Here is a 17,007-nt window from a genome sequence, read left to right as displayed (position 1 = left end):
AAACATTGAGTCCTCCATCCTAATGTATGCCCGCGAGAGCAAAAAACAATTACTGCACACCCCATTGGTTTCCCCTCGGAGGTCACGTGACCGCTCATTGATTCACCTCATGAATGTCTCTTCTTCAGGAGGGGCGAGCCAATCATATCTCCTGGAAACGTGGCTCTATTTATGAGCTTTTAGTTCTTTCCGTGCGAGGAATTGTCTTGCACGATTTAGATTGTAGGGATCCTTAACGACCAACTTTTTTTTTTGTGCAAAGTGATCGTTTTTTGGTCCATGGAGACATTTAAAACAATTATTCTAAGTACAGGTCGAAGGCTGTATCTTTCGCAAGGTGAATTGCAGAACTTATTAAAAATATCGGATGATTAAGTAGTATTTGAACTCATCATTAGGCCTACTAATGTTTGAAACATTCAGAATGAGACCGTGTAACAAAACCACAAAAAAGAAGTTGCCGCAACAATTAAAACATAATAGCTTATAAACTCCCGAAACGCTTCATTCTCAGTGGAGTAACAAAAAAATATCCAACGTTCATACCAATGTGCGTGTGAAGCTGCTGCCTGCCAAATGCATTCCTTCCAATCCCCGAAATACAGTCTACTCGAGCCCTTTCTTTTAAGTGCGCGTCTCCGGCTTTCCCACCCGCCTTTCCTAATACATATCAACGCATGCCACACTTTAATGAGATGATGGGATGGACACGTGGAGAGATAGGGAATGGGTGTTCCTAAATCTCCCTAGACCAGCAGGGAGTGGGAGCGCCGTCTGGTGGAGATGGGTTGGGGGACAGGGCTATAGGTATATGGCACGCAGCTGTTGACTGGCTGTCAGACACCCGAGGAGGTTCACCACTGCCGCTGCTTTCCTCAGCCTCGGAGAGAGAGGGAGAGAGAGAGAGAGAGGACTGCCGTACTACAGCCCAGAGGTAAGCCAGACTCTTTCTCTGTTAACTGCCTGCTTTCCCATTTGCTAATAGTAGTTTATTTCTCCGTATTATAAGCTGTCAAAGGTCAAGTGGCATTATCATCTTTTTCCAGTCCGTCTAAAGAGTGTTATGAATGGTCTGTAGGACTTGGTGTCCTTTTAAATGATGGTTTTGCCTTTGGAGTGGGAAAAAAAAGGTTTTATTACTGTCAGGCATTTTTACCCTACATGGTGATATTCCTTCAGAGGAGCCACGTTTTCCTGACTGTCTGGGTATGAATGTGTGTGTGAAGTGTTTGCTGAGCAAGTTTTAATGATGCAAAAATGTATGAGTTAAAACAGTTTGTGCGTGTTTGTGACAGTGCTCAGGCGCCTTTTTAAATTTAGTTCAGAATGCTGTGTGCTATTTTTAGACGTTGTAGCATTACAGCAGAGACAGACAGACGGCAACTTTCTAGAAAGGGACCGAAACAGATCTCTTTCTGTCTGTGCTCAGCTTTCAATCAACAAATGCAACTTGCGGTGGCTAACTAATTTGGGTTATTTACATGTTCCATCCATCTTTATAGGTGAATGAGATGAAACTTGACACAAAAAAACAAATGAAGGCCATTTCTCAATGAAGTGGTTATTGCTCTATCTCCCTAAACGCCTATTTTCTGGAGTTTGCTCAGGTCACGCTGTAAGTCAGAGAAGCCTGGGATTTCAATTACTAACCCTTGTGGGTTAGTAGGGACTTTTATTCTCTGCAACACAACAGTTCTCAGAGTAGAGGTCAAACACACAGACACACAGCATCTCAATAGGTTAATAGAGAATAAGCTAAACTAGAAGGTGCCATCCCCCAATTGGGTTCATAATGTAGAGAGTGGAAATGTTATCACTGGCTTCTGACTTGTTTGGTCCTTTTTAATAACATTGCTGCAAAGCACTGTTCTTCAATTACCTTTTCGATGAACAAATAGAGTGAGGACTGTTGTCCTTAGCGCAGACGTATAACGTATTCCACTAATGTGTCCGTCTGTAATGGCCTTTAGCCCTGAAGGAATAACATGAGACCACTGCTCCGTGAGACACAGCCAAGGTCAGACCTTATGTTGATCACAACGCCCCTGTAATTGAGGTTAGGGTTAGGACCATTACTTCCATACCGGTCCAGTGGCGAGGTCGCTTTTAACAGTGTTTATTTGGGTTGCTATGGAAGGCTTCAGTTGGTGGAGGGGCTCCAGTCTGAAACTCGAGCCTGGAGCAGCAGCTTAAACAACCTCTTTAGCCTCAGGATCCTCCCTCCCCTCCCCTATGCTCCTAGTTGGAAGCCCTGTAATGCCCTCGTTTCTATTTATTAGAATGAGTTTGAACAAATTCATTAACACCATAATGACCGAAACCCCGAGCTGCAATACTTTTTGTGGTAGTTTACCCAGATTCCATATCACAGAGTGTTTGCAACAAACTGTGTCTAATTCTCAATGCTTGCCTTTGTGCCACGGGTCACTTTCACATTTTGTGAAATATTTCCAATACTTATTTCCCCCAATGAAAATAAAAAGGACCCAATGGCGAAACAAGGATAGACTCTGCATCTGATCACCTTAGGAGGAACAAGGCCGATACTTAAAAGAAGAACACTGTACTCTTATAGTTTCACTGCACGTTTTCAGGAATTGTTGCTGACATTTCATTCCTGGGCCTTTCTGACATATCCTCACTCATCTCCCAAAATTAATGAATATAAATGAGGCCAGATAGAGAGGAAGTAAATAGCATTGCATTTAATAACCTGGTCCTTATCAGCGCTCCCTCGCTCTCCCACCCTCTCTTCAAATGGGCTTAGCCTTTTCCAGCAACGTGTACATATTTCAGGTTGTACAATGGACAGCCATAAATCATAACTTGTGGTCTTGGTGCGCATGATCCTGCATTTTTGGGGGGATGGGTTTTTACTCCCCAACAGTTTCTAACAGGCCACTGTATTTATGATCACTGTGGATTGTGGATCTATTAATAAATATAATATCGAGTCATATATTCTCTGTATCAACTCATAAGAAGATTCTCCAGCTTGAATGACCAAATCAGATTTTCCAGTATTAGTTCCTTTTTTAGATCCACCCAATCAGAAGGACTCTCCAGAGACACGTGGCAAGGCATGAGCTGCTGCTTGTCAGACACCGGCGTAACATGGAGGTCATCCAAAGCTCACCTGGGGTTTTGAGATGCTTGGCAGAACTTCTGTTAGTGTCTACCAAGATGCATTGTTTGGCTTTGAACAGTGGCCCCTTAAAGGTGATGGAAACCAGGGTTTACTGTGGTGATAGGAGACAGCATTTGTCCTCTATGTTAATCCAACGCCCCCGTTGGATGTATGATTCACTCCATGGAGACAGTGCAAGTGCACATTTGTTTAGATGTCTTTAGAATTACATTGGGTAAGCCGGTACGAGAACAGTGGTGCCTTCAGGGAACCCAGGAAGTTTGGAGAAATGGCTGTTGTTTGTTTGTGTGAGAAGGTGTGCGTGCGTGTGTGTGTGTCTCTCTTTTCTCCTGATTCCCCAAAGGAGGGGAAAGTTATATTGATCGCTTCATCTGTGTTTCAGTCCACAGAGCAGTTTAGTTTTTTAGGCTTCAGAGTCGAAATAACTCCACAGGGACTCTGTTTTGGAATGTTATGACCTGTTTCTACTATTTTAGATTTCATTAATAGAAACCAATATCTTTCTCCAGGCCGGTTTCAGTCAGTCCAGCTTGTGTTATAAGGCTGATTGAGCAACAGAACGCCTCCCTAAGTGCCTTACCCTCTCTAATGAGCCTCATCCAGTCTGAATCTGCTTCTTAGCTGTTTCTCATGCAGGGTACATGTGCTTTGGGTTAGTTCATAGCCCCTTTACTAACTGGATGCATAAACTGACTGATAAATAATACATAATTAATACGTAATGAATTATTCACTCGAGTCGTAACTCACATTATGCTTCCCCCGATAGCATGCTGTAGCCAGCCACTACAGCGTCTATATCCTACACCAAGTAGCATTACTCTTTTAGTTTACTCCACTCCTGGAAGTCCTGTCAAGCTTTCCATCGCTGACGGCCAGATATGCCAGGACGAGAACTGTAAGTGCTGGCTGGCACTGCCCAAACACAGGAGTTTCCCCAAAGCGGAGAGATTTAGCATTAAGTCATTTAGAATATACTTTTATCCTAAGCAAGTTACTCTGATCTTCTTACCCTTTATATTAATGCAGTTATTGAGCAGTTAACGGTTGGGTGTCTAATTCAAGGTACAGGTAGGCTAGGCAGTTTTATTTATATACCACTTTTCATACACAAGGCAGACTCAAAGTGCTTCACATAAATACCTCATCATACAATTGAATGCAATAATAAAATAGATTAATTAAAGAAAATAAAGGCGAAGTAAAAAATGCATTGGTAGGTAGATTGCAGAAAAATGTCCTGCCCCTAATGCTCTTAAAATCAGCAAATAGTTAAAAAAACAGTTTTATAATACTATGTCGTTATAATGGATGTACATGAGAACTTATTCCTTGTCTTCAACATTGTTTCTCAGTGATGTGCATGAAATTGCACAAACCGAGTAAGAAAGTGCTGAGTACTTTCTAGTGAGTGATTCTTTCTTCTTTCTTTCCCTCCTCCATGGTCGCCGTGCTGCCCTGCTCCCTCCTCCCCGCCCAGCAGATGGTCCGGGAGCAGTATGTCACCACAACGCAGGACTTCAGCGTGCCCAGCCCAATCCCCGACCACGTCTACAAGATCGGCATCTACGGCTGGCGGAAACGATGCCTCTATTTGTTTGTGCTGCTGCTCATCGCCATACTATTGGTCAACTTTGCCCTCACCATCTGGATCCTCCGAGTGATGTGGTTCGACACGGTGTGTGTGTGCGTGTGCGTGAGGGGTGCGTGCGTGTGTGTGTGTATGTGTGAGATGCTCAACCAGGCCCCGTTTTACATTGGGTTGTTTGTCTTGCTAATCTTGCAAACAAGGCATCTTATCAGTGGCTTATCTTGTTATAGTTCTATTTTTGTTGTTTTCCTGTTTTATAAGCCACAGAAGCTTGTGGGTATCCACTGTGGATATTTGGCTGTATTATCAGGATAGTTGATGTGTTTGTGTCCCAGCATGGGGCAATAGCGGTGGTTCTGTCTAAGCACGGCAGATGGCAAACTCCAGATTTAGCAGAGAAAGGACAACATCAACAAACAAAGTCGCTCACACGTACACAATGGGACATGGACCGACCGACAGACAACGATTTCCTGGCTGGTTTATTACAAAACGTGCTCTGCTGCACCCCGTAGCGTGTTGTGGAGGCTGGAACACCTGGCAATCTGTTGAATCGGGATAATGGAAACAAAATGGTTGACAGCCTCGCATGCCATGCTTGTAAAATGTGTGGTGGAGGAAAAGGAGCCTTTCAGATGATTTACAGTTGAGGTTAGGTCTCATACAGCTCCAGAGTTCTGAGGTCTTGCTGTGTCTTTACATATATCTTCTCTGGCTGTTCTTGCAGGATGGCATGGGACTGCTGGGGGTCCACCCAGACGGAGTCAGGCTAGAGGAAGGAGAGTCGGAGTTCCTTTTGCCGCTCTATGCCAATGAGATCCACTCCAGAAATGTAAGACAATCTCCCAGCTCCTTCATGCACTGACCCCTAGAGAGGGAATTCACCTATTCTGCAGTTTTCATTCCCTCTTGTATTTCCCTCTCTCCCTTTTCATCTACTTTGCTCTGGCTTTATCCATCCCTGCCCGCCTCCCCTTGTGAGCAGTAAGGGCTGTCGGTTCAGTCTTTTAAGTGACCTTCCCGAAGCCCGACGAATATTATTTAATTTCACTGATCACAGTGATTAAAGTGGTGCTCGTATCCGTGGGGACAAACTAGCTTCCTGTTAAGATCTGATTCACATTAAACACTCACAGACGCACGCACACGTCACAGGCACACACACACACACACACACACACACACACACACACACACACACACACACACACACACACACACACACACACACACACACACACACACACACACACACACACACACACACACGCACACCATTTCAGCCAAGCTGCAATCAGAAAACTGAACTTTCAGCCTCCAGCCTTGGGGATGTTTAGAGGAATTGGCTTACAGCTGAGTTCCTCTCATGGTGCAGATTTACCTCATGCATGTCTGTGGTGGCAACAGCTTCATAGCATGCTTGCTAGGAGCAGATGGAAACACTTTTCTGGAGTTCTTTAAATGTTATGTGGGTTTCAGGCTCATAGCTGCGATATTTAGCCCAATTTAATTCTGTAGAGCTGTATACCTTATTTATGGAGTGGCTCGTATACTTACAGTACGCTTTATTTTATTTTCAATGCTAGCGAGGTTGTTATTTTTGGATGATCACAGTTTATTTAGTAGACTATATAATCACATAAGAAGGCATACTACTCTAAGTCTCAGAAGCAGTTTTTTAAACCAGTGCCTGGTTAAACATGTATAACTCCAAATTTAAACATAAAACATTACTTATAAGAGACAATGGTTTCAAAATGTTAATTGAGATCGTTCTTCATGTTTTTGTCCTGGTTCCCCAATGGCTTCTATGACCTGCTCTATAGGTCTCCTCTCTTCAAGTGACCTCTGATGAAAATGTTGTGCTCAACGCACGTGAACCCAACGGTGATGTGACGGGGAGAATATCTGTGGGTAAGAGGCAGACACACACACACACACACACACACACACACACACACACACACACACACACACACACACACACACACACACACACACACACACACACACACACACACACACACACACACACACACACACACACACACACACCATTCTTCTTCGGACCTGTCTCGAGGCAGTCATCATCTGAAATTAACAGTGTCAAAATTAATGCATCTTCCATTAAAAATCCCTTAGTTTCCCATTTTAAATAGATTTGAGCCAAATTCCTTCAATGGGTTTTTAGCAGCCACAAGACATTTCCAAGCTATCGATTTTTATTTGGTCTCTGAAAGACAATTGGTTTGGTGGAACAAGAGGAAAAGACCAACATACACATATTATCGGACCATCATGCAACCATGATTATTGAAGCTGTTTTCTATTTGTTCTGTAAATATTAAGTACAACACTATAAAATGTATTTAGGTCGTACAGTTTATCTTCTGCAACGTTCTGTAACAGTTAGTGGGGGGATGGATCTTTTCATCACTCCTGCATCTGGTTTAGTAATATAAAGGCGAAATGATCAAAATAATGATGGATATATTGATGTCATAAACCCTAATAAATTAGTAATCAAATCCACACCCTGTTGGCTTGCATGATGTCAGGGTTGTTTTTTTTAAATTACTTAACTTCTGATTTAACTGTTTCTCCTTGTTTTGCTCCTATTATTGTGTTGTAGGCCCGACGCAAGTGCAAGGACAAGCTCAGAATATGGTCATTCATTCTCCCGACGGCCAGATGCTGTTTATGGCAGATGGCAAAGAGGCTGTGGTGGGCACAGGGAAGCTTCATGTGCTAGGTACACTGACAGCCACACATCCTTTTCTCCTCCAGTGACCGTTGAACACGGGAAGCTAATACAATGAACAATAGTGAACATGTTTGATAGGACCAAACATTGTAAATGGTTTGTGTCGATGGTGGGTGATCAGCTTCACAGTGTGAAGTTCAACTGATAAGTGTTGTGTTTTGGTCATTTTGTTCCTGTTAAAACCAGCAGGGGGGCAATGTAGCCTTATTGGTACAAGTAGTTGTGGTTGCAATTCTTTCTCTCTATTCTTTAATCGCTCCCTCTACTCCCTCGTAAAAATATAAATGAACTTCATGAACGCTGGACCGAGCTGGGCTGAATGATAGTTCAACCTGATGATCTATAATACGTCTTCATGTACGCCGTTTGGGATGTGATGTAAGCTACGCAGATGAGTTTGTCGTACTAAAGCCTACTTAACGATTTGCCCAGCTGTCTGAACTGTACTTGCGATAAATGTTTTATCCAAAGTTGTTTCCAGTACTAATTCTAGAGTGTGTTTGTTTGTGTCTCCTATCAGGCGCTGAGGGAGCATTGTTTCAGCACTCGGTAGAGGCGCCTCTGCTCAAATCAGAAGCGCAGAAAGACTTGAGGTGAGACTAACGGTGCATCGATCATTTGAATGGATGGTAATGACATCATCCTTTCTTAAAGAAGTCTCGGTTAGTCATATCAGAATTATAAAAAAATAGGATGAATTGTTTGGTTTGAATACTTGCCATGGTTCTGCTAATAATCAACAATAATATAACATCTACTTGTACTAGTATCCATTCATCCACTCAAACAAACATGATCTACGCTTCCGGTTCTGTGGAAACAAACCTCCTTATGAGGCAGTACGGTACCGAGGTAGAAGGGCTTGCTTTAGCGTGGTGTTGTTTAAGGTTGGAGTCTCCCACCCGCTCCCTCACCATGGACGCGCCCAGCGGAGTGCTGCTCAAAGCCATGTCCGGAAACATCGAGGCCTCCACCAACATGGACTTCATTCTGCAGTCCAGTAAAGGCCTGGTGAGACAACCCATGTTTATTCTGCGTTGTCACGGTTACATCATGACAGCTCCTTCCACCGCTGAAGACCGGCAGAGAGCTGAGATGTTTTTGGCCGTTAAGTCCGTTAACCCCATTCCCCCCATTAATCAAAGCAATGTCAATAGACCTGCAAAAGGCCTGCTGTTTTATTCAACAGGTTATCAAGCAAAAACTTTATCCCTGACTTGCTTCGCAGTATTTCCATTTGGAGTTGGAAAAAGGCATGCATCCCATTAGCCTGTGACTTTTAGCTACAAAGGCAGGTCATTGTCTCAGAGCAGAATCACTAGTGTTACATTTGTACCCCAATCGACCTACATTCACCTTTCCGCCTTTTTAAAATATTTTCCAGGTGGAGCAGGAACATCATTACAAAGCATTATTTTTGAGTCAGATAAGCCCAACTGAATTGTTCTGTGTCAGAGATGATAAGGCAGTTAAATGACCTTCTGTCAATGGGATGCGCTATAATGTATCTCGGACCACATTAAATATTAATTTGAATCCAAGTATAAAAATGTCGCCTAGACTCTGGAGAATGAGGCAATACCCTTTCTCATCTTCTCTACCTCTGTCATAGTGCAAGTTGCCAAACAGCTTTTTCATACATGGCCAGTGATTGCATGTATGCACACACAATGGGACAGTACTGTCAGGGTGATTATGTGTTCAACTGTGAAGTATTGAACTGCACTGTGTACTGCATGGGCACACCAATGTCACTACGATGCATTTCTGTACTTTCCATCCTCTCTCTGTGATACCCTCCCCCCAGAAACAAAGCCAACAACCTTCCCCTAACTGCGCTCCCGTTTAAACGTCCTCGCTCTCCGTCCCACAGCTGGTGCTGGACGCCGAGACGGTGCGCATGCCCAGCCTGCCGCTGAGCGGAGACGCAGTGTTCGGGGACGCCCAGGGTCTCTATGAGGTGTGCGTGTGTCCCAGCGGCAAACTGGTCCTGTCCGAGGCCAGGGTCACCTCCACCTGCAGTGAGAGGCAGGACTGCTAGACCGGGTCCTGACAAGCAGAGCCATTAGTGTGTCATCCAAGGCTTCTGGGGACGCGCTTGGGACTAAGTGAGCACGAGTGTTTATATATATCACCGCGTTTACCCTCAGAACAATAAATCATCCCGGTTCACGGCTTCAGAGATACAAGATATTCTGGTGCAAATGTCTCTGAGGCTTAGCCAAAGTCTTTGCGAAGGGCGACAGGTGTTTTGATAGCTTTTCAGTATTCGACTTTACTCTCACTGTACCAAAAGCAAATGGCTTACTCCTGCAGTGGAGGTGTTTCAAAGATGTAGTTGTGTTTTTTCTACAGTGTAACGGCTGGGCAACAAGGAGCTGCTGAACAGCTTATATCCTATGCAATATGTTTTTTAGTGCAATACATTAGAAGTTGCACGTGTTAAGGGCTTGGATTGATTATTTTCAAAGTAAAGGCCGAGTTTAAGCGGATGGGAATGTAGGGTAGTTAAAGTGTATTGATTTATCTTCTAGCGCCTGTTATGCTGTGTTTGTGATGGGCAAGGTTTTTATGTATCCTGGAAAAAAGCATGCTAGGAAATATGCCATATTAGTTAGTCTGATTTACACTTTTGTGTACATCACCATCTTTTAAATCTCAAATAAAAATGTATTTTTAATTACAATTAACGATTGTTATATGAAATAAACATTGTCGGGCCTCCCCTTGTTAGATTGTGTAATTTGCCTCTTTTGGTTTGCTGAGTTTTGTGTATGTTTTGCCTCACTTTATTCGTTATATTTTATAATGCAACATGTTTGTTTTTTTCAAGAAAGATCATGTTAAAATGTCTTGTTTGTATACCATTGTGTTTACAAAGGCTATAACAGGAAATAGGCCTACAGAGTGTATGTATATTGTTGTATGTCAGCATTGAACATAACATAAACAGAACATGGTCTTATATTTGCCTTTGTTTGGTTTATCATTAATACAGGACTTTATTTATACATTTGTTGTGACACTGGGATTTTTTTAGCTTGTTGCAACTGTGGGCCTACTTGATACTTTTATGTCTATAGAGTTAACGTAGGCCTAAAGTATTAGGTCTGTTTTGAGGGTCAATTATTTTGATTATTTGAATGTTGATGTATTTATTCAAGTTTGTGTGTGAATAAATAAAAGTGTTACCCTTCTAAGATGGGTCGTTTCAATTTTTTTTTAATAGTTTGACAAATTTAATCGATTTAATTGGATTAACTACAATTGAAAATCGAAATAGATATATAGAAAACCAATCCCTCAATAGGAGTATTTTGATCCCAGGAGCTTTATGCGTAGCCCGCCATCTGCAGTTCTGAAAAAGTGTTCAATGTGTTGGGATTAGTCCTCAAATGTTTCTATCACTGTACTTGTGTCAAGCGTAGGACCTGAGCTATCATGAATTTGAAAACATGATGGTTATTTTATCCTACCAGGGTATTAATGAAGTCATTGTGTTGATTAGGGTTGAAGAAGTATAGAAGCTTTGTATCAGCAGCTGTTCTCTGTGGCTCCACAGTGCCACCTTCATGTGAGACATATAATTTATTTTTGGGGGGACTACTGAAAGAAAAAAGATAACATTTAAGTAATAGGATGCGCCTGGGTGTTTTGCACACATCATCTTTGCAAATTTCCCAACGATATCTAAGCGTAGTGAAAAATGTGATTAAAAAAAACTGAGAATGAATTATTATGGTGCACACACACTAGGCCATCTGGCCGTGGCCGTTGGCCGTTTTCACACCTAACCATGCTCAAATGGCCCCATTGTTCTCTGGCCTGCACTCACACTAGGCCATCTGGCCGTGGCCGTTGGCCGTCACAAGTGTGGCCTGGCCAGTGGCCAGAGTAACCCCTGACTGCAGCTCGCAGATCGAGGAGGGGCTTAAATTTTCCCTAAATGTGGGCTGGCTTACACGTTTAAGCAGAAAGCGGGAGAACGTATTTCCGTCTGATACTGCGCGCTTTTCAGCCTAGAGGTAAGTTGCCGCTCTCTGTTCGTGTACATTATAAACTAATGTATGGATAGACCAACAAGTTGATCATTAAAATATTAATGCAAGTAACATGCATAGGCCTCATGTTTATGTCATGAGGTCGTTTGAATAATAGCATTTAGGCAGTGTTTTTCAGCTTTTTTTTAACCCTTTCGTGCATGGCGTCAACATATGAAGACAATTAAATAAACTCCAATATTTTGGGCTTATCATAGTAATATTCTCTAAACCACATTGGTAAAATATGTTTCGTGATGTTTCTGATTTAAATTTAGCTTTTCCCCTCCAGATGTGCCTGTATATTTTATCTACATCCTATCACAGCTCGCACACGCACACTGCACCACGACATTGCACCACATAACACACACATTACAAAACCAACAGTTATTTTAAGAACTCCTGTCTGTCTGTCTGTCTGTCTGTCTGTCTGTCTGTCTGTCTGTCTGTCTGTCTGTCTGTCTGTCTGTCTGTCTGTCTGTCTGTCTGTCTGTCTGTCTGTCTGTCTGTCTGTCTGTCTGACTGACTGACTGACTGACTGACTGACTGACTGACTGACTGTCCGTGTCCTGATTTTCTCTGGTCAGGCACTGCAATGCTTAAAAAAAAATCATATTTCATATCCAGGTTTATAAAAACAGTAACTAATGCGCTATATTTGTGTGTGCTTCTACCCTCGAGTATGTCTGAGAGAAATAAATAAGGTAATCAATGAATCATTCACTTGAATTAGAGTATGATAAGGCATAATAACAGGATTTGAATATCAACATTTAATGCATGGTCTTACTCTTTGCATAGTGCATTACATTTTGATATTGGAATTCTGCGTTGACAATGATCAAAATAAATGTGATGAAATACATTAATTTATTCATTCTTTGTGTCCGTTTGTTACCCACAGCTACTTTGATTGACCTTGTGTTGCCTTCATACATGTGCGTGCGTGTGTGTGTGTGTGTGTGTGTATGTGCGTGACAGGTGTCCCACTGCGGTACCCCCCGCTACATGGAGCCCCACATCCTGGGCTGGAGGCCTCTCATGCTCTCCATGGTCAAGCTCAGGCTGATTTACTTCCTCTTCCTGAGGCCATCCCTGATGACGTCAATGTGGTAAAAAAGATAAAAATGTCAATTTCAGATGGTAAAAGTTATGTTTTAGCAGGGTTTAAAGTGATGCTGTGCCTTTTAATGTTTATTCCTTTCCCCTCTGATATATAGAGACACATTAGTATACTTTTAAATGGTGATACACCAAACATTAATAATATCACCAACAGTGAACTGTTCCACCGTCCCTTCTGTAAATACGTGGGTGCAAAATATAAAGTTGACAACAATGTAAAAGGCCATTCTTCAGTGAAAACCCTAACCCTATTACACAAATGAATTAATTTGTATTTTCTCACAAGTATGAATCTTACTTCCTTTATTCCTCTCTTACAGAGTTCACAATAATCTTGTGGATTAAGTTGTCGGGCGGCAACACATTTTCACACTTAGAAATCTATTGCAATTGGTAAGGCACCTACAAATACACCAGGAGGAGGTGCAAGCTGCAGCCCCTGCACAGCACTTTGTGGCCCCTGCACAGCACTTTGTGGCCCCCGCTCAGCTCCCTGTGGCCCCCACTCAGCTCCCTGTGGCCCCCACTCAGCTCCCTGTGGCCCCCGCTCAGCTCCCTGTGGCCCCCGCTCAGCTCCCTCAGCTCCCTGTGGCCCCCACTCAGCTCCCATTGGCTCCTGCAGAATGTTCCACGGCCACTAAAGCATCAAGTGATCAAAATAAATTCTGTTGCAAGTTGATTTTAAACAAAAGAAACTTCAAAACACACTGCAGGAGAAAACACACCAACCTCCTTGAGACGATAACGAAGGACAGATTTTTGGCCTGTCAGTGTATCGATGGTACACATGGTGTGTTTGCAGTTGAAAATCTTTTTGTGGTCCTGCAACACCCATACATAATAAACCATAATAAACCAATAATCAAGAATATGTGGGGGCCAGCACAGAAGATCATCTGTGAGGTTGACCAGTTTTCGTTTGAATGCTGAAGGAGCGGGATGTTGCCTTTCGATTGCCACCACATCCAATCATTGGTGTCACGGTCAAACCGTGACACTCTGTACATTGTAATGGGGGCCAATTGTGATTTCAGAGAGGTATGTGTAAATCGTGACACATTATGCTTAGTGTACATGGTGTTATTTTTTTTTACAACATATTAACATCTTCCTGCATTTCCTTCTTCAAGGGAAAACATGCTGCAAATTAGGAGATGGTGGTGTCTCTCTCTCCTGCAGAAATTCCCTTAGCCGTAAGTGCCCTGAATATCACACTTTTGAATCAAATCACAAAAAAACAGTTTTACTCACTTTCAACAGACCAACATTAATGTTTTCATAGTGAATGTATGTTGTTATTAAATCACTAAGGTCTGAAGAAGACCGATTGCAGCACAGAAAACGGCGACGAGTGCAAGGAGGGCTACAGGTGAGAGGTCTAGTTATTAATTAGTCTTGTAGTCAACTATTGCTAGACTAAATCTTAATTGTTATTGTGCCTATAAGAACCGCAATCCGTTTCCTTTCTAGACGCTGGGAAATTGACAGAACTGGAAACCGGGAACAGGGTTGCTTGTTATGGGCCAGAAAAAATACCCTGATACTTGCCATTATTAAACATTTCTGGAAGCTTAAGGAATGTATTTGGCTAGGCTAAAACATTTTTTTTTTTTTCTTTGCAGATCAAACATTTTTTGCCTGGGGTGAAAATAAAAATCATTGATGCAAAGTCTTCTGTCTTTGGTTTATTTGACTAATATAATTGAGTGTACAAAATAATATGTGTCTATACTCTTATGGAAATGCTATGGTTTATATATATATATGAATGAAAGATGAAAAAAAAAATACATATGAAAAAAAAAAATACATATATGTAAACCATAGCATTATATATATATATATATTAGAGCTGTCAAGCGATTAAAATATTTAATCGTGATTAATCGCATTAATGTCATAGTTAACTCACGATTAATCGCGTTTAATCGCAAATTATTTTTCTATGCTAAATATCCCTTGATTTTTTTGTCCCAGAATTCTTCTCATTTTAATTATCTTATCAGCATGGTGAAGTGCATCGGCTTGCCTTGTGCAAATGATTTTTTATTAATAACAACATTGGCATATACTGATCAAAACAGGACGATACAAAAAAAGAGCCTATAGTGCAATTAAACGACTGCTTTGAACAAATGTCATTTGAACATAGCAGTCAGGCTACTACTTTTATGTTTTGAGCCAAAGAAAAAAAAAAAAAAAAAAGTTTTTTTTATTTATTTTAAATAAAACCATTGCGTTAATCGCACGATAATTTTTTTAACGCCGTTAAAATTGGTTTGCGTTAACGCCGTTAATAACGCGTTTAACTGACAGCTCTCTCTCTCTCTCTCTCTCTCTATATATATATAATGCTATGGTTTATATATATGTATTTTTTTTTTCATGGTAAAAAAAAGTCATTTGACAAGTTAAAAGTAGGAATCTCTAAGTCTATCAAATGCATGAAGCTTTTTCCATATTAAGTCATTGTGCTGTGCTGTATTGACGTTTGAGAATGTGCTGCCGGATCTCCGCCACCAGATGGCGCCCGAGGGGGTGAAACCATGGGTTAAACGTTTAGGCCAGCCCACATTTAGGGAAAATTTAGGCTCCTCCTCGATCTCCAGGCCCCCAGGAGCAGTGCATACTTCCACAATCCACCAGTGCTCAGAGGCCAAGCCTGGTATTGCAGCTGTTTAGGCTGGCTGTGGACGGGGGTCCATCATTTCATGTGGCCCAGAAGTAGATATCGCCGTCCAAACCAATACAAGTGGGGAACAGGAATGTGTCTCCGCAAAAAATGTCTGGATATCAATCAAAGGCTCATAATTACCTTCATGCCATGTCCTAAAAAAAATTAAGTTTTTTCTTTTCAAAACGCCACCTCAAGCGTTTTATTAGCCGTTATCTCGCTGGGGAAGAGGGGTGTTCAGCTGAAAGGAGTCGTAGTGAAACAAATGGCATCCGAGAGGGCCTAGTTCAGTGCTCCGTTAACGTGTCCGATTTTTGGACTGGTTCATCTGCTGCTCAATAACTCTCACGGTCCTCTGCTTGCGATCATTGTGATTCATCATGTATTGATCCATTTATTCAAAAGATCCAAAGACAATGTGGTATTGGCATATATATTCCAGAATTTGAAAAAGGATATGGATATAGAGTGGGTGACTTTATCAGTGTCCTCAATCGAGATGGCCACAATAATAACCGCTCTTAGATGGGTTGTAGATACTAAACCTCTTAGATCAGTGATATGTACTGACTCTGTGGCAGTACTACAAAGTTTTATAACAGATAATTCAATACGTGAAGATTTGGTGATAGAGGTAATCTTCTTTTAAATATTATAAGCCTTGGTTTAGTTATTCAGTTCTGTTGGATTCCAGCCCACCATGGAATATATGGCAATGAAATTGCTGATAAATTAGCTAAAAGATACTAACCTAATTAGAGGAATTTAACCTTAAGTATATATATTTTTTATATTTATTTATTCATTTCTTTTGTTAGTTTGTTTTATTTTGTTTATTTTGTTTCGTTAGTTTGGTTTTTTCTTTGAATTTATTTTTTATGATTTAAAGTATCATTTGCCAACGTCCTTGTCACACACTCCTGTGTAGTAGTCCAGTAGGTGGCGGTATATGGGGAAAAACTATGATCCGCCACTAAACAAGAAGAAGAAGAAGATCTCTGCATCCGGTACGTCACGGACTAGGCCACCTGTCTTGGCCCCATAACGCGGAAGCAAATCGCTCCTGTATGTTACCCTGCGCCACTGAGCAGTTTGTATAGGAATGAATGGGCGGCCATTTTCCAGTCCGTGGTCCATCCTTTATTATGTCCATGCTCGATCTACGAGCTGCAGTCAGGGGCTATGGCAAGCCAACCCCGCCAGAAAACGGCATCATTTAGGGTGCACTCACACTAGGCCATCTGGCCGTGGCCGTTTTCACACCTAACCATGCTCAAATCTGCCAGTGTGAGTGTGGCCAGTCTGGCCAGGCCAGGCCAATTTGGCCACTTGGGAGAGGTGTGCTGCTACGGTATGGGCCGCTACGGTACAGATGCTAATGAGCCGACACGCGCACACGCACGGCTACGCAACCTGAGCTGGATGACGTATAGTCCATGCGACCACCACGGACATAATAAAGGCGACGAGTCTTCTTTACCATCAAACGGTAAACATACATCCAAATAAGCAACAGACTCAGCAAAGTGCGAACTGTGTTCTCTGTGTTGTTGTCCGTTGTTGTTAAAACTCCGACTGGCGGCAGACTTTATTATGGTGCATGCAGCGGACGCTTGGTGATGACGTGTTACTTACGACGTGATGACGTATGTACAAGAGCCT

The 17,007-nt window shown here is 42.1% G+C and overlaps 1 protein-coding gene across 2 annotated transcripts; it reads left to right on the top strand.

The window, feature by feature from the left end:
* The first annotated feature begins 811 nt into the window (after positions 1-811).
* Positions 812-10,695, top strand: sgcg (sarcoglycan, gamma). Of its 2 annotated transcripts, none has more exons than XM_056611618.1 (8): positions 812-934; positions 4,629-4,826; positions 5,467-5,571; positions 6,566-6,653; positions 7,372-7,491; positions 8,024-8,096; positions 8,391-8,514; positions 9,377-10,695. In XM_056611618.1, exons 2-8 carry the CDS (start codon positions 4,632-4,634, stop codon positions 9,542-9,544), a joined length of 873 nt encoding a protein of 290 aa, XP_056467593.1. In that variant the 5' UTR covers positions 812-934; positions 4,629-4,631; the 3' UTR covers positions 9,545-10,695. The 2 variants fall into 2 exon arrangements, with proteins under 2 accessions (XP_056467593.1, XP_056467592.1); XM_056611617.1 differs by having other exon boundaries at positions 814-934; positions 4,632-4,826.
* Positions 10,696-17,007: the final 6,312 nt, after the last annotated feature.

The sequence above is a fragment of the Gadus chalcogrammus genome, chromosome 16 (genome assembly GCF_026213295.1).
Source record: "Gadus chalcogrammus isolate NIFS_2021 chromosome 16, NIFS_Gcha_1.0, whole genome shotgun sequence".
Taxonomy (NCBI): Eukaryota; Metazoa; Chordata; class Actinopteri; order Gadiformes; family Gadidae; genus Gadus; species Gadus chalcogrammus.
The sequence above is the reverse complement of the archived record's forward strand: the minus strand, read 5'-3'. Positions and strand labels throughout refer to the sequence as shown.